At 35.0% G+C, this 17,341-nt stretch overlaps 2 protein-coding genes across 3 annotated transcripts; both read left to right on the top strand.

Annotated features, from left to right (window-relative positions):
* Window positions 1-3,960: 3,960 nt before the first annotated feature.
* On the top strand, window positions 3,961-6,657 carry LOC113295244 ((S)-tetrahydroprotoberberine N-methyltransferase). The gene is made up of 8 exons (XM_026543596.1): window positions 3,961-4,313; window positions 4,641-4,749; window positions 4,843-5,067; window positions 5,227-5,326; window positions 5,442-5,552; window positions 5,662-5,751; window positions 5,838-5,896; window positions 6,161-6,657. The coding sequence occupies exons 1-8, from the start codon at window positions 4,130-4,132 to the stop codon at window positions 6,357-6,359; spliced, it is 1,077 nt and encodes a 358-aa protein (XP_026399381.1). The 5' UTR covers window positions 3,961-4,129; the 3' UTR covers window positions 6,360-6,657.
* An 8,120-nt stretch (window positions 6,658-14,777) lies between these two features.
* Window positions 14,778-16,078, top strand: LOC113300523 (glucose and ribitol dehydrogenase-like). Of its 2 annotated transcripts, none has more exons than XM_026549729.1 (3): window positions 14,778-14,931; window positions 15,021-15,683; window positions 15,866-16,078. In XM_026549729.1, the coding sequence occupies exons 1-3, from the start codon at window positions 14,803-14,805 to the stop codon at window positions 15,872-15,874; spliced, it is 801 nt and encodes a 266-aa protein (XP_026405514.1). In that variant the 5' UTR covers window positions 14,778-14,802; the 3' UTR covers window positions 15,875-16,078. The 2 variants fall into 2 exon arrangements, with proteins under 2 accessions (XP_026405514.1, XP_026405513.1); XM_026549728.1 differs by having other exon boundaries at window positions 15,021-15,759; window positions 15,866-16,060.
* Window positions 16,079-17,341: the final 1,263 nt, after the last annotated feature.

Genomic DNA, 17,341 nt, shown 5'->3' on the forward strand with positions numbered 1-17,341 from the left:
GAATAACACTGCAGCAGGATTTTCTCAACGACCTTCAATGGGTGCACAATGAAATATCCAAGTCCTGCTCATCCATCGCAAACAGTTGCAACTGCAGCGCCTGCAACTCCTCCACCTACCGTTCAGTCAGTTGATACATCAAAGTTCCTGGTAGGTTACAACAGATGCATTCTTAGATATGTCGAAAATGTTAAGAAGACATATAGCTCTGGATTAAGTTTGCTTTCTCCTTTACAAAAACATAGACCAAAAACTTTGATGTTACAACTCTTTCAATTGGTCTATGTTTTTGTAAAGGAGAAAGCAAACTTAATCAAGAGCTATATGTCTTCTTAACATTTTGGACATATCTAAGAATGCATCTGATAAGCTTATACAGCTTTGCCATGCTGGACAATGGTGATTTTGTTACTGACCTACAGATCCAGGTAAATAGTCTAGATAAACTTATCTTCAGTATTATTTTGTGACCACAGAAGGAACTCGTGTGCAGTCCACTTTCATGCAGAGAACCGCTCTATAAAATCGTATTCATATGTAGTCTTTGTATGTTCTATGAAAATTCTTATCATAGTGCACATAATGAGGGCACAATTTACCAAAATACACAAAGATTGTCGTATTTGTGTAAAAGAAGAGGTTTGAAGATGGTTAAATGATTTGGTTTTATGGGACCAAAAGAAATTACGTTGCACAACAGGAGGCAACTACAAGTTTCCAATTAATTCCTTGGAACCTTGGATGCTCATTACAGGTTATGACTTTGTTTGTAATGTAGGTTCAAATGACCACAAGCGAGTGAGACGAGTGCAACTTCTGTCTTGCAACACTTAAGCAAATGATCAAATACTACAAGTATCAAATATTTTTGTTTTCAAATTCTACAGGCAGAATATAAGAACTGGACCATTCACGTCAGAGTCATTCGTGGACTGAAGTGTCCTAGCAGCTACTGTGGGAAGGTACACATATTATGGTTTATACCATGTGAGTAGCTTCAGGCTTAACATTCAAGTACATATCTACTTATGTTGTATATTCAGTTGGCTGGGGTCATAAGTTATGCATTAGAAATGATTTTAGTGGTTGTAATTTTCCAGGTTGTTGGGTATTGGGCTGAAAAAGGTGTTTATGGATATACAATATACAAGTATCGTCTCAAGCGCCTTGAGGGGCAGCCGATACTGTCAACTAATCAGGTATCATTGTCTTAATATATACCAACATTAAAATTTAGATATCTTTGTCTTAACATTTATACTAAACTCTGGTGGGAGATATGCATGTGAAGTTACTGTTGTATCCGATAAGGGACGCGTGCGTTGGATGCGCCACCATTTTGTGAGAGTCCATGCTTCCTTGATATAAAAAAGAGAATGAGAAAGCTCTTGATTTGAGTTCTTCATATTGTTATTATTCTCTCTTTCTTTCTTCTATAATTTCAATTGCTTCATATTGTGTATGTGCAAAGAGATTCGATTCTTGTTTTACTGTTCATATTAAAAGATAGTCATATTGATCCAGAGAACCAACTGATATTCATTTAGTTTATTTTAATTGAGATTTCTCCATTCCAGTTTCAATGAACATAAAGTATGTGGTTAGATTGTAATCCAATTAAACTAGTACTTTTGCATATAGGGTTACAGAGTGCTTTTGGTGAATGGAAATAGTTATCACTTTACAGAACATGGTCTTGACTACCTACTACATGGTTTTCTGATTTCTCAAAAACATCTGCTACAAAAAAAACTGTCCTGTAAATATGATGAAAATCCGTACAGTTTGTCTGAATTACTTAGTAAAACTATTGATTCCATTTGAGATTTTTTTTCCATGTGCTTGTGGATGAATTTGCTGGTGATTTTTGATGTTTTATTGAATACATGTTGATGCATATGAGACGAGAGTGCAGATTGAAAGGGCACAATTATGCCTTTTTAGGTGTTGCAGAATGGTTAGTATGGCCTCTAAAATGCTACTAGACAGTATATTGGGTATTTTTATAGCGAGTCCGTCTCTCGTGTTTGTTGTTCCTTATTGGACTTGTAGTCATTTGACCCTTACATTTTACGTTGTTACTCATTTCAGATTTAGACATCTTGCGGTCGTAGGTTGGTTTGTAGGTTGGATTAATTGATAGTGATCCTTAAACTTTGCAGTTTCAACCTAACAATAAAAAGTTTCTCAAAGATCCTATATGTAAGAACTAACTGTGCATTTCGCTTTTTGTTATTCTGGTTCATTTTTTTTCTGCAGTTTGTTAAGTTCATAGTATCAATCTCATCTCTTTGTGTTTCTCGTGAAAACTAACTTGTTTGAATCTCTTGGCAATTCCACAGGTGTTAATTACCAAGTATCCTCTAACTGCACCTATCCATTTGGGCAAAGAGCAGACTACAAGTTGTGGAGATTCAGGATTTGCTGGTTTCTTTACACTTGAATGATGAATGATCAAAGAGGAACTTAAACACAAGAATGATGGCAGTATGAATCTCTTATTACGAGCTTGGTGCTACAAAGTCGAAGGAGTGTTCATCTTTTGTTTCAAAATTAAGGAAAATGTAATGATTAGTTTGTATTTTTGATCTTTTTGTTCCTGTAAAGATTGTTATTTTTTAAAGAAATGATGTAAATTGATCTGTGATACAATAAAACTTGATTCAGTTTTTAATTTGGTTCATAATTTGTTTTAGTATCAATTTTAATTGTAATTTTAATTTTAATTTCAATTTGGGATTATCTAAATCGAAATCGGCCAGATACTTCCGGCACTAGAACAACAGATGTAACGGGTAAAAAGTTTGATAGCTCAAAAATGTAAGCAACCAACTTCAGGGCAAAAATTTTGGTAGCTCAAAAATGTAAGCAACCAACTTCAGGTATTTCACTTGCTCTATTATGGTTGGTCTATCTATGAAGCGATCGGCGTTTTACTTGCTCTATTATCGTTGGTTTATCTATGAAGTGATCAGCGTTTTACTTGCTGTATTTTGGTTGGTCTAGCTTTAAAGCGATCACTATTTTGCTTGCTCTAAGAAGGTCGGTCTAGCCATGAAGCAATTAAGAAAAAAGACGCTATGTGATAACTGCTTGATTACTAAAGCGATTGCCTAACTGCTCTAAACTTGTTGAAATCCCACCTTTTGCAACTCGAGAGCGAGATCCAAATTAAGTCGCTTTAAGGATTAGAGCGACTCAATATGGGCTTTTCCAACCAAAAATGACTGGTCGCTTAATCCAACTTTTCTTGTAGTGTATGGTCATCATCAGAATAACAATAATCCACCTTCCCCAATCAAGAAAAAATGATGCCTTTGCCATTAGCTAGGTGACATGAACACTTCCATCTTGAAAAAGATGCAAACATGCGAGCATCCTTAACCACTGCATTTGGAAGAAATTAATCATATTCTATTGATAATTCTAAACAAACCGTGATTGTGATCGGCCGACCCGCCAATGGCATGTCGGGTCCTTAGATTCAAGGGTTTGCCGATAAATGAACTGAGACTTTGATTACTGAAGTCAGCAATATATGGAGAACAAAGAACAGTAGTCAAGTAAGAGTTGGTTAGACTTTGACTAGAGAAATTACTAATCTATGGTTTTGAGGTGTGGTGTGTAGTGTGGTATTATTAGGTAGTCGCGTGGGAGTTGGACGTGTAATCCGTGGCTTATGTAGTAAACCTACTCCAGTATTCAAAAGAGCAGCAAAATATTGCTCAAGTCAGGATCAGATCATCAGAAGTCATGGCTGCAAATTCTTTCTAGTTTTGACCATTGACACCTATTTTGGTGACATATCTACATTTAATTCAAGAATACTTTGACAATCAACGCATTTGTGTAAAATTTCAAATTCAAAGATGAAAATAATGTTCTTGGACTTTAGTATAATTCATACACAAGATGTTAACAATAATAATTTAAGATAATTAAAAGAATACCCACTTTCAGAAAAGTTTATGACAATGAGACAAAGATGATAAAAGCAGTTGATCTCTATAAATACTATTTAGCAGGTTCTGCTCATACCACATCTATCAACATTCTCTCTTGCATTTCATTTTAGTCTTGTCTTCGTAGAAATCCACTTAGTTTCCTCACTAGCCTAGACTGTATCATTATGGGTTCAATAGATGAGGTCAAGAAGGAATCAGCAGGGGAAACACTAAGGAGATTGTTGAAAGGAGAGATTAAAGATGAGGAACTGAAGAAGCTGATTAAGTTTCAATTCGAGAAACGTCTGCAATGGGGTTATAAATCATCTCATCAAGAACAACTCTCCTTCAACCTTGACTTCATTAAATGTATAATTTCTCCCTTTCCTTCTTCTAACAGAACTCATTACCTGAAACAAAGTTAAAACCTGCAATTTATGTAGTTCAAGTGACACAAGCTATCAGCAATCACTTATGTTGATGTGCCCAGTGACCATGATTCCATTTGTTTCTATGACTGACGGTTTCTATTTTATTGATATGCATCTGAAGTCTGTTCAAGTGACAGTAATTCAGGCACATGCTTAGGATGATATTCAAATGTAAACAGTCAAGAGTGTGTTATGCAGACATGTTATAGGTGTGAGACCAAGATTACAGTTTGTGTTGTACTGACTAACTCATTTTACTGTGTAGCCTTAAAAAAGATGGAAATGTCAGGAGAGATTGAGACAATGAACAAGGAAACCTATGAATTACCCTCAGAATTCTTAGAGGCAGTTTTTGGGAAAACTGTCAAGCAAAGGTACATCACACTATCACAGAACATTTTCATAACTTCAGTGCTGCACTATGTTTTCGTTCAGAATTCTCATTGACTAAAACAATGAATATGCAGTATGTGTTACTTCACACATGAATCAGCAACAATAGACGAAGCAGAAGAAGCTGCACATGAATTATACTGTGAACGAGCACAAATCAAAGACGGACAAACTGTTCTTGACATTGGTTGTGGTCAAGGTGGTCTAGTTCTATACATTGCTCAGAAATATAAGAACTGCCATGTTACAGGGCTCACTAATTCAAAGGCACAAGTCAATTACTTACTCAAGCAAGCAGAGTAAGTATCTGTGAATGAACAACAATGTAAATCATAGACGAGTAGTATTTCAAAAGAAAAAAAAAATCAACTATCTAAAGCAGCCTCTTTAAGATTAAATTCTCCATAACAACTCTATATTTCACTAATCATTTCATTTGGAATAATATCTTTCCATAGGAAGCTTGGGTTGACAAACGTCGACGCCATACTAGCAGATGTTACTCAGTATGAATCTGACAAGACATACGATCGTCTACTTATGATTGAAGCCATAGAGGTATACCAAATCAATCTCATAAGCGATTTATGGCCGAATATTTCTATCTAATAAAAAAGAAAGAAAACAGAAAGACATGCAAAAGCTTAATATCTTTCTCTTTCCATGTTTCCAGCATATGAAAAACTTACAGCTGTTCATGAAGAAACTATCAACTTGGATGACAAAAGAAAGTCTTCTCTTTGTGGACCACGTCTGCCACAAAACATTTGCTCACTTTTTTGAGGTCAGATTCTAATTGATTTATGACAAAAATTCATGTTTGTTTTTAAGGAGGTTTTCAGTAATACGGTAATAGTGGTTTTCCCCTCTTTTGACACTCGGCTTGTTTACAGGCAGTCGATGAGGATGACTGGTACTCAGGTTTCATTTTCCCCCCAGGTTGTGCAACCATACTAGCTGCTAATAGTCTCCTCTATTTCCAGGTAAACCGCAAGTAATAACCACTAAATGTTAGAGCTTCATGGTGTTTCAGAGTTTCTAATGATGTGCAGATAATATCTACGTGCAGGATGATGTTTCAGTTGTGGATCATTGGGTTGTCAATGGAATGCACATGGCTCGTTCAGTGTAAGAATTACTTCTGACGCCAAAGAAAAAAAAAACAATTAACGGGATCAATTCATATCAGTTCATGACGCAACCAGAACAATGAAACAGACAAACAGAAAAGAATCTAATCAAATTATATAGTGACTATAAAATAGAAAAAAACTCCATCAGGAAGCATAGTACTTAAGTCCATATCTGAAATGGGAATGCCCTTTACCAAACTTTCCATAAACTATTGCATCATTGTGACTCTTCCAAAAGAAAATTTCCTCTTGACTGCAGAGACATTTGGAGAAAGGCGCTAGACAAAAATATGGAAGCTGCAAAAGAAATTCTATTACCTGGACTTGGAGGAAGCCACGAAACAGTGAATGGAGTCGTTACTCACATTAGAACATTCTGTATGGGAGGCTATGAACAATTCTCAATGAACAATGGAGATGAGTGGATGGTTGCGCAGCTGCTTTTCAAGAAGAAGTAGTGAGGCCATTTCCACGGCAACTGCATTTTCCAGAGCTGTGTAATAATGTGATCCTCAAGTAACAATAATTGTGGGTTGTATCACAGGGGTTTGGCTTGTTTTTGTTGTCTGCATTTCTACTTTGTTTTTTCTTTTAATTTGGATACAAGATTTGAAGAACTCCATTCGTAATTATATCATGTAATGGGTTGTCAAATCAACAGGTGTGAGAAAATTGTACCAACATTTGCGTTTTCCTGTTGTCTAGTTATTTGTTACTTTATATTAGAACTGAAGAAACTCTCACCTTCACATTTCATTCATCTCTTATTTTTCTCATTCCAACCCATTGCCGCTTACCCGTGTTAATTCACACTGGCCATCTAATTCTTGATGAGAAACCTCCTCTTTATGTAAGTTGCAATTCAGCTATATAATAATGTGATCTGATATCTAGAGCTAGCTTTTGTAATCTTAAAACTCGAAGGACCAGTCAGTCGGCAATACATTTTTGTCAAATAAAATGCCATTCTCTTGCTCCATTATTTTGGGTTAACTGCATCTTTGTGACAGTATTTTCTGTGCACTAAGGCTCTACGGATCACTGAACCAATTGTGTATGTCTCTAATAATAAGTAGTGTCTTAATTATGTTCTTTACTCTAATCTTAACCCTAAGACAGTTCATATTTCATCAGACAACTTGGTCTCACTTGTAAAAGTAGAAGAAATTAACCTACATCAGCAGTGGACACGACCACGTCAAGGTCAATTTAAAATGGCTGTACGGCTCTTGAATTAAAATGTGTCTAAGTCTAACATTGGGATTGGTCTCACTCTGTGCGGTCTCAGTGGAATTGTGGAACATGCAAAAGGAATGAGGATGAGTCCATGTTTGGCTCAATCATCCAAAGACAGCAAATATAAGGTGCATATTAAGCAGCAAGATGGGCAGTGGTTTAGTGATGTAGCAATGTTAAAGTTGCGCAACTGGAAACCAGAGCTATATGCACAAAATCCTTTCATACACATTAACAGATAAACTAAAGGGTCATGAAGAATTCTTATATTGCATTTCATGATACGAAGTGAAAACATGGAACAAAGGGAGATGTAGGCAAAACCATTATTAATGATGCTTAACCCTTGTACAAACATTACTAACAAAATATACTAGTTAGCAATTATACAACTTAAGAACTGACCGTTTTTTCGTTTGGTTTTGAAAATTGAACTTGCTTGCTGTGGCAGCCATTTCGCTCTCGTGGCAAATACCCTTCCATGAGGTTCTTGTATATTCTAATCTCCATTATGCATTCAACCTACAAAAGTGCAACAGAATTTTTGTTAAGTACGAAGGGAAAGTAGGGAACGACGGCAAGAGATAAAGCGAGAGAGTACCACGTTATATCCAGATTCCAGACATTTCAAGGCCTTGACAATCCAAGCCAACTTCACCTGATGTATCCTGCTAAGGTTCCACTGTTTAGGAATAACATAGCTGCAATAAGATGTGACTATCATAGGTCTATCTTTTCAAAAAATTAATATCTTATAAAATGATGCAGACACTTGCATTTCAATTCTGTGATCTCTCTGATAAACTTGTGGCTCTAATTTCTCCAAGGCACTTACACTTTGACTGAACCCATTTTCCAGATTCAGAACTCCCAAAGACATGGGAGCATACCCAGCTTTGGTAAGTTGCTCAATAATGTTAGAATCAAAGAACTCTAGTTTCACCAAACCCCAGAAAGCAAGAAGATGAATCCATCCAATTTGGATCCTTATAAACCCCAGAAGTAAGAAAATTTCAATTGGGGTTCAAAATAGGGTGAGGCTTTAAGACCTTCCAACACCAAAATTAGCTTCTTCTACTTCTACCTCTTGTTTTCTGAAATCCCATTGCAGATATGACAGCAGATAGCACCCATAGATTCATCTCCATCTAAATTTAGATCCAATTTGAAATCTTAGTTCCTTCGGCCACTAATTTCACCCAAAGGGACTAAGCCCATTTCATTTGCAAGAATGATCCGTAAATTCATTCAGCTCAATGAAACCTCCACCACCATCGATGGGTTTTGGAAATTGGAACCCTAATGCTACATTTTCAGAAGAATCTGATGAGATTGTTCTAACAGCAGCTGCATTTTCAGAAGAATCTGATGAGATTTAGAGTTAATGGAGAAGAAGCTCTAAAGATTTGCTGATGAAAGAAACATCCCAAGGAAAAGAAGATGCGGCTGATCAAAATCACTAATACTGGGGGAAATCACCCGGGTTATGCTCTGCGTCTGAAATTGAATTTGTTCGTTTGATTTTTAGCCTAGGTTCTTTGATTTCGCATACAATGGGCTGCACTATAAACCCAATATAGGGGCTTATGAAACATGGATAATTTTGGGCCAGTTTTCGAAGTTAGTTTTGTCCAGGGACTGTTTTTTTTTTTTTTTTTTTGTGGGACTAGCCTTTTTCTGGGGACCATTGTTTTATTTTGGGTAAGACATCATAAGTAATTGTAGGTCGTCCCTTATCTAAATATTTATCTTAATACCAAAATTACGTTCCTGATTATTTTTGTATAATGATTAGTTAGTGTGATTAATCATTGATTAAGGTTAAATTAATAGATTGTTTTTTTTAAAACAAGTAGAATTATTGAGTGACTAAAGTGATAGAAGAAGAAGAAGATGGAGAAAAAAATTATTTTGAGATGGGTGAATATGGAGAAAAAACATCCTCTGGGTACCGAAGTATGCCTGTAACTTAGTGAATGTTGCTGTAAATGGTCTAAAATATCTTCAAAATCAAAATTGTAACCAAAAAGTTTCAACCAGGGCAACAAAGTTCGGTTATATTATATGAAGAACATGTAACCGAACTTTCTGCAAATGCAGTTCGGTTAATAAATCCATAATCATAGGCAACCGAACCAGAGCTTTAATAGAGTTTTTGTTTGTTCGGCTAGCTGATGAAAAATCAAATGTAACCGAACTACTATGCTTGAGTTTACAGAGTTTTGTTCGGTTCAGTCGACTGACCACGTTGTAACCGAACTTTAAACAACAGAGTTCGGTAAGTTCGCAAAAAAAAAAAAATGCGATTAAACCGAACTCAACATTTGGATATATAGAGAAGAGTTCGGTTTTGAAATTATTTTTGCGAGTTAACCGAACTCATTATTTAGTTTTTCAGAGTAAAGTTCGGTTAGGATTTTTTTTTTTTGCGATTAAGCCGAACTCAACATTTGGCTATATAGAAAAGAGTTCGGTTTTGAAGTTATTTTTGCGACTCAACCGAACTCAGGTGTTCGGTTAGGAAAAAAAATATTCTTAGCCGAAGTGTTCTTCGTGTTCTTCATTTTTAAAAGTTCGGTTGTAAAACTAGAGGTTTTTTCAAAATTTTCCTAACCGAAGTTACTACTGTAACTTCCAAATTCAACATATTTTGATGATTATGGCTCAAAATTTCAATCAAAAACGAATTAGAAGTAATGAGTTTGTCGGAAAATACTTATGGATAGGTTTGTTTATAAAAGATTGATTAATCGACGATGAAAATTTGATGATTTTGATTAGATTTGTATATGATCAGGTTTAGATGATCATAAATTAAAGAAGAAGATAAAAAGAAAAATTGTAGAATAGAGGAAGAAGAAGTTGTAGATTAGTTAAAATTTTAATCAGGTAAAAGGGTAAACTAGTTATATCCACCTTTTAGGACACCCCTTATAATTATAGGGAAGGTAGCCTAATCAAATCATGGTCCCCTCAAAAAACCCATGGTTCCCAAAAAAAATGGTTCCTTTAATATGGTATCAAAGCATGCAATTTGTGTGGAGTCTCCTTTACTACGCGTCACCCAATTTATTGTTCACGTGTTAGGCCCAATCATACTACTCGTAAGGAGGTGTGTTAAAATTATTAGTCCTACATAGTATGAGAAGTCTAAGATCCTGCGATTTATAAGCCTTGAACAACCCTAACTTTGCAAGACGGTGTTCGAGATTAGTTAGACACATGTACTTTAATCTTTATATGGATTGATGTGCTATGCCAACAAGAATTGTTCCTTATAGTTGTCAATAGCTATCGATTGTAATTTCGAAAATCAATTACAAAAACTGAACTTTACACCGACCATAATCGATTCATATTGTTGCACACGTAATCCGATATTTTGTTTAGAAAAAGATGCAGAATATTGACATTTTTTAAGACTTGAAGAATCAGATTATACGAATACCTATAGAAACCAATTCAAGAGAATCGACTCATGCTCATATTGATTGATTGTGTGCTTGTATTACAGAACATAATTTGAAGCATGCATTGACTCATAAATTGTACTATAAACCCATTATATACCATAATTATGATTAAAACCCATAAGTTCATTGTAGCATCACACTCGTTGCTCCATAATTAAATTAAACCATCATCCAAACAAGTCTTACATTAAAGCACTAAAATTTTGAACTTAAAATTATCTATCATAATAAAGCATTATGAAGCATCAACATCAAGGAGGTGCAGCATTGGGAATAACAACATTTGGAGCAGCACAACACCACTAGCAGCAGCAACACCAGCATTGGCAGCATCATCAGCCAAAAATTCTGTTAAAGCATCATTATCAAGTTGATACAGCTCCTCCAAATCCATCAAAGCTCTAGTTTCCTTTGTCCTTCTTTTCGTAAAGTTATTGAGCTCCTTCAGTTCTTCATACGAAAGTTTATCTAACAGTTCCAACGCTTGTTCTATTTTGGACTCTCGACTAAACACGAAACTTGTATTGTGTCCTTATGATTAAATTTCCCTCAAGTTAACATCCTCTAGTTGCATTTCACGATTAAAAAAATGTAAGATGGTTGAAATTCATGTCTGCAAAAAGTAAACAAAAAAAATATAAGTATGACTAAGGAATAAAAAATTTAAAACTAAACCAACACAATCGGTAAATAGGACACATATATGTAATCCGATTATGTCTACAAAATATACAGAAAACTGATATCCTAAGAATCAACAGTGGATAAAACATATGAATGTAATCTAGTCTATCTAAAAGAAAGATATAGAAAACTAACCCCTAAGAATCAGTGGATAAGATATATTAATATATTCCTATTCTAATTTGAGAATCTCAAATGACTAGTGAACGAAATCGACGGATAAACCACATGTACATGAACCGATTATCGGAGCATAGAATCCAAAAAAAAAATGTACGACTGAATCGGTTGATGTTAAAATTTCCTATAAACGGGTTCGGGTAATCATATTTAGATATCAAGAACATCAACGTAATCAGATTTTGTGGAAGTATCTTATGCACCACTACATGATCTTCATGGACACGAAGATAAAGGAATCGACAGATACGACGGATCTACATCCACCGATTCAAGGTAGTTTTCATAAATATAGATTTGCAAAAATCGAATTTTAGACGGTGATATTCATAGTTGGGTTAATTGAGAATTACCTTAAATGGATCCGCGGATGGAAATGGAAAATTGTTTTTGAAGATGAAAAAAAATAGATTAAGGCTTGTTTGAAGATTCGAGGGAAAGGAAATTTTATTTTATTTTATTTTATTTTTGGGTTTTAATTTTGTGGTTGTTTACACAAAAGTGATGAAAATATAAATAATTTGTTATTTATGGTAATTAGATTTAGGAGTAAGTAAAGGGTATCTTGGTATTCGTGTTTAAATTTGACACCTCGTATCTAATTTTTGGATGTGAGTAAAATTTAACATGCCCTAAATAAGTGCATACACCCAAAATTAGCCAGGTTATGAAAGCAATAAAGGGACTTTCCAAATAAAACAAGATGAAAGGGTATTTTAGGCTTTTTATAGATTTTATGTCACACCTAACCAAGCCATTAGTTATAAAAATCCCAAGAGAAGCCCCTCTATTTATTTCAGAATTCCATATACGAGATTTCCATCTTTATGCGACACATGCACCAGTTTTTCTAGTGCCTACTTTGTAAAACTTGCTGCTCAGGTTTGTCATACGTGTTTATTCAGACAAAGGAATGATTAATATCTGAATCCATGTACTGGATAATGTTCCAGTTCGGTTCTCTAAAATCTCTAGAAAAATACTGTGAGTTACGAACGACACTTTGTCAGGCTTATTAATTTGGAGAAATATATTTAACCAATTTACTCATGTGTAACTTGCTTCACATCGAATTTCAATACAAATCACTTTTAGGAAGATTTGTATTTAAAATTTATGAATGAATTAAAAAAACCATCACAATCAAATAATTCTCGTTAAAACACTTAACATACTCTCAAAGTATCACTTTGGAAATTCTTACAATAACGAAAGCTACAGATTCCTTACAAGTTGCAACGTTGACAATTTAAAGTCAACAACCGTTGTTGCAAGCTAAGTTGACGACAACTTTGAACAAATAGAACGAGAAGTAAACTAATTAACAATCTCTTATTTAACAAAATACATTTGCTGTATGCAAAAGAATAACCTGAACGATTGTTTCATAACCATATAATTTTCTTAGTTAAATAACATGTAATAACTAGGTAAAATAGAAGTTGAATGTTGGAATTTCAACTCCTTAATCTTTATGATTTAGAAATAAACATCATATAAAGCTAACAATATGTTGAAATTGGAACTTCTACCTAGTATTAACGTGCTCTACAACACATAAATATCACCATACTAAAACAGATTGAAAACAAGATAATAAAAGCATAACACGATACTTTAGCTTTCATAACTTGTTATCAACTCCTATTTTCTCACATTACTTGATAAAGAAAACAGATTCCAGATAAGTTTGGATTTAAGGATTGGATTTGAGCATGAATACTCGCCTACTTGCTAGAATCTCTTACCGTGACATGTCATGTGTGGAGTAATAGTTGGAAATACTATAATATGTCTTAGAAATAATATATTAGAACTAGTTTGGTCCAGTTGACTGAGCCAACTGTCTGTTTGGTCCTTTTTGGGAAAATATATTATAGTTTGGCCCTAGAAATTATGATTTGGTCCTAGGATGACGTCATGGATAATGTAATTTTCATTGTGGAGTTACAGAATATCATTTTGGGACCACATATATAGAAAAAAATTCTAGAAAATATCTTATTTATCAAATCTACATTCTCTCTCTTCCTGTTTTCACATCTAGTTTTTTTCTCTCGAATTCTTTTTTCTTTTTCTTTTCTGCTACCGCTTTTTTTCTTCGATGAAGACGATGGTGATTTGATCTGCTGTTGTTGTTGAAAGAAGACGATGGAGATGATGTTTCGATGGAGACGATGATGTTGGTGTTGCTGTTGAAAGAAGATGATGGAGATGATGATTGTTGATGTTTCATATCTACTTTCTCTTCTTGTTTTTCTTTCTCTTTTTTGATGAAGATGATGTTGTTGAAATTGAAGAAGATGACGAAGATGTTGTTGTTGATGTTGTCAAAGAAGATGGCGAAGATTTTGTTGTTTGTTTATGATGTTGTTGTTTATGATATTATTGATGAAGTTCATTGCTGCTGCTGTTGTTGAAGATGACGAAGAATTTATTTCTGCTGCTGTTGAAGACGACGAAGATGATGATGCTGCAGTTCATTCCATAAATGAACTCTGTTTTTTTAGGTTTTTATATGGAGTTCATTTCTGGAATGAACTCTGATTATTTTAGGTTTTTATATGGAGTTCATTTCTGGAATGAACTTTGGTTTTTTAGGTTTTTATATGGAGTTCATTATAAATGAACTCTGGTTTTTTTAGGTTTTTTCTATGGAGTTCATTTCTGGAATGAACTCTGGTTTTTTTAGGTTTTTATATGGAGTTCATTTCTAGAATGAACTCTGGTTTTTTAGGTTTTTATATGGAGTTCATTTCTGGAATGAACTCTGCTTTATATAGGTGATTTCTGAAAAAATAAATAGAAATTAACATGAGTTCGTTTTGACGAATGAACTGCTACACAAAAATTAAGTAGAAATTAACATGAAAGAGTACTTTTGTCCATTTAATATTTTAAATAATTATGGACCAAACAGTAAAGGCGTTTTCCCAAAGGACCAAACTAACCTAGGACCACCTAGAAAGGTCCAAACAATAATTTTCACTTAATCAAATCAACGTAATGGCCCATATTTATAATGGGCCAACTCAAAGTTCAACCTGTGGTCCAGCACCATTCTTGACCCGTTCTCCTTCATTCATGAACTTAGAAAGCAAAAGACGTGTCCTACTCAAACACCACGCCACATGTGACTTCCAAAAGGGACACGTGATTCTACATGCAATGACACGTATCTACATACTACGGCACACCACTTTATGTCTACCGTCTACTACACACATTATTTAATCCAAATTCGGTGACATTGATTGAACAGAGAACTCCAATTCAAACCATAAAATTCTTTTATCTCTTTCTCTCTTTAGATCGTGAGTGTGATAAAATGGCAGCAGCATCAAGTGATCAAAGTTTTCCACCACAGAAGCAAGAAACCAAACCAGGGAAAGAATATATCATGGATCCACTCCCACAACCTATCAGCCCTCATTACATACCCTCCAACAAGTTTCATGTACCTTCTTCTATCATCTTTCATCACTTAAATCTATTTTAAATTGTGTCATTCAGTGTACTAATTAATGGTTTGTGTTATTCATTCAGGGAAAGGTGGTGTTGGTGACCGGAGGAGATTCAGGCATAGGAAGGGCAGTATGCTATCATTTTGCGGCAGAAGGTGCAACAGTAGCCTTTACATATGTAAAAGGACATGAAGATAAAGATGCACTTGATACTTTCCAAATGCTAATCCAATTCAGGGAAAAATATGGTTCTGAACATCCAATGGCTATACCAGTTGATCTTGGATTTGAAGAGAATTGCAAGAGAGTTGTTGACGAAGTTGTCGATAACTTTGGGAAAATTGATGTTTTAGTTAATAATGCGGCCGAACAGCATATGAAATTCTCTATTGAGGAAATCAGTCAAGAACAGCTTGAAAGGGTTTTTAGGACTAACATCTTTGCTTACTTTTTCATGGCCAAGCATGCTGTTAAGCATATGAAGGAAGGAAGTAGTATCATCAACACAACATCGGTGAATGCGTATAAAGGAAATGCAATTGTATTGGACTATACGGCAACAAAAGGTGCGATTGTTTCGTTTACCAGGGCACTTGCACTTGAGCTTGTGAACAAGGGGATCCGTGTTAATGGTGTTGCTCCTGGACCGGTTTGGACCCCAGCACAACCGGATACGTATAATGAGGATATGGTGACAAAGTTTGGAAAAGAGACGCCTATGGGAAGAGCTGCACAGCCTCATGAGGTAGCACCATGTTATATCTTCTTAGCTAATCAGAACTATTCTTCTTATTTCACTGGCCAAGTTCTTCATCCCAATGGTAATTAAGTTGAATTACTCCTCCTTTCTGAAATTCGATTAGAAGTCGATTAGAATCAATTGAATCTCGTTTTAACATTTTCTGTTCTGGAATTTTGTTATTGCAGGTGGGATGATAGTTAACACTTGACTGATTTACCATTTACAGATTTGTGTACTATTGTTTCTTCTTTTTCTGAAACGTTGGTTTTGTACATATAACTAGTGTGTTTTCTTTGTACCAATAATGATATTATATACAGTGCATTGCAACACAATGGGCCTGCACTTCGAGGACGTCAGACTTCAAAATATATTTATGTGCATCTCTATAATTGCAAATTTTCATGCTCATGGTGCTATTTATGTGCATATCCATGATTGCAAATGTCTACGCTTACTCGAGTGCCAACTAGCACAATAGATTAATTTGTAATATCATGTATGGGAATTGTATGGAGTTAGCTTTTGTATTTGTTCGCCAGGATATACCGCCTGCCGTTTAAACTTTAAACGGAACCCTATGGATGCCGCATGGAGAACTCCATGGATGCCATCCTCGGCATAATATGTGAGCATATTATACTATATATATATGGTCAAATCTAAACTGGAGTGCTACTTGTACCAAGCTGGCCTTAAATTAAGAACCATCCACGTACTATCCTCTTTTATCCCCTGCAAGAGAGACTCTCCCTGACGAGGGAACAAAGACAATTGTGTACTAGATTTTTTTCTACTAGTGAGAACTGAGAACAGAAAACAATTATGATCGACAAGTCTCATCAAAAGAAAAATAAAAGAAAAATTCACATCTTCAAATCTCATTTTCCTTGCAATTATTTTCACAGCTGCCAATACACAAATTGCGCTTCTAAATGCCGGGGACAGAGCAAAGGTCGCCAATCATTAATCATGACAATTCGGAGAATTTCATTACTCACCGAAGCAAATTCAATTTACTCAATTCAACATTATGGACCGAACTTCTTATAAACAAATGCACCGTTTTGACTCTTTTCGGCATCTGCTTATAAGTGCATCCAGATAAACTTACAAGTCTGAACGGGCCTGGGCTTGGAAAACCATGTGAGCCGCGTAGTGAGGGCACAAAATTACCATCAAACTGACTCAAACAAATGCTAGTAAGACGTGGTAACCCTTGTTCTAAAATTTTTGTGGCGCGATCGAGAGACTTGTTTCATATCGTGAGAAAGATAGGAAACTCTAGGCTCAGCTAATCTCTGTAAGTTGTGCAAATTAAGGGTTGTTTTTCCAAGTCTTGCCGATGGAACTTGGTGTTTTTTTTTTCATGTGATAAGAATAATTCTGGTTGTTTGTTTTCGTAAATCATGAAAGCTAGGGTTTCTAATCATCGTATCTTATGTAATCTATTCAATAAAACACTGATTCTTTTTTGGTTTGAATCTTTGTTTTTTCTGTAGATTTTGAATTGACAGAAAACCCTAAGTTTTATTGGATTACACAGGCTTTTCACTAGAAAGTATATTTGCTTTAAAAATTAAATTTGCTTCGCATAAGTTATAACCTTCTTTTATGGTGAGGTATGCTTGACATTCATGTACCTGGGGCTATCTCAGTTT

The sequence above is a fragment of the Papaver somniferum genome, chromosome 7, assembly GCF_003573695.1.
Source record: "Papaver somniferum cultivar HN1 chromosome 7, ASM357369v1, whole genome shotgun sequence".
NCBI classification, from domain to species: domain Eukaryota; kingdom Viridiplantae; phylum Streptophyta; class Magnoliopsida; order Ranunculales; family Papaveraceae; genus Papaver; species Papaver somniferum.

What these genes read in the sequence shown, in the direction of transcription:
- LOC113295244 (XM_026543596.1), top strand. Translation starts at nt 4,130, where the DNA reads ATGGGTTCAATAGATGAGGTCAAGAAGGAATCAGCAGGGGAAACACTA. An exon ending in TTATGATTGAAGCCATAGAG is followed by an intron (nt 5,327 to 5,441) that starts GTATACCAAATC and finishes CCATGTTTCCAG; the next exon opens with CATATGAAAAACTTACAGCT. An exon ending in CATTTGCTCACTTTTTTGAG is followed by an intron (nt 5,553 to 5,661) that starts GTCAGATTCTAA and finishes GCTTGTTTACAG; the next exon opens with GCAGTCGATGAGGATGACTG.
- LOC113300523 (XM_026549728.1), top strand. Translation starts at nt 14,803, where the DNA reads ATGGCAGCAGCATCAAGTGATCAAAGTTTTCCACCACAGAAGCAAGAA. An exon ending in TACCCTCCAACAAGTTTCAT is followed by an intron (nt 14,932 to 15,020) that starts GTACCTTCTTCT and finishes TTATTCATTCAG; the next exon opens with GGAAAGGTGGTGTTGGTGAC. An exon ending in CCAAGTTCTTCATCCCAATG is followed by an intron (nt 15,760 to 15,865) that starts GTAATTAAGTTG and finishes TTGTTATTGCAG; the next exon opens with GTGGGATGATAGTTAACACT.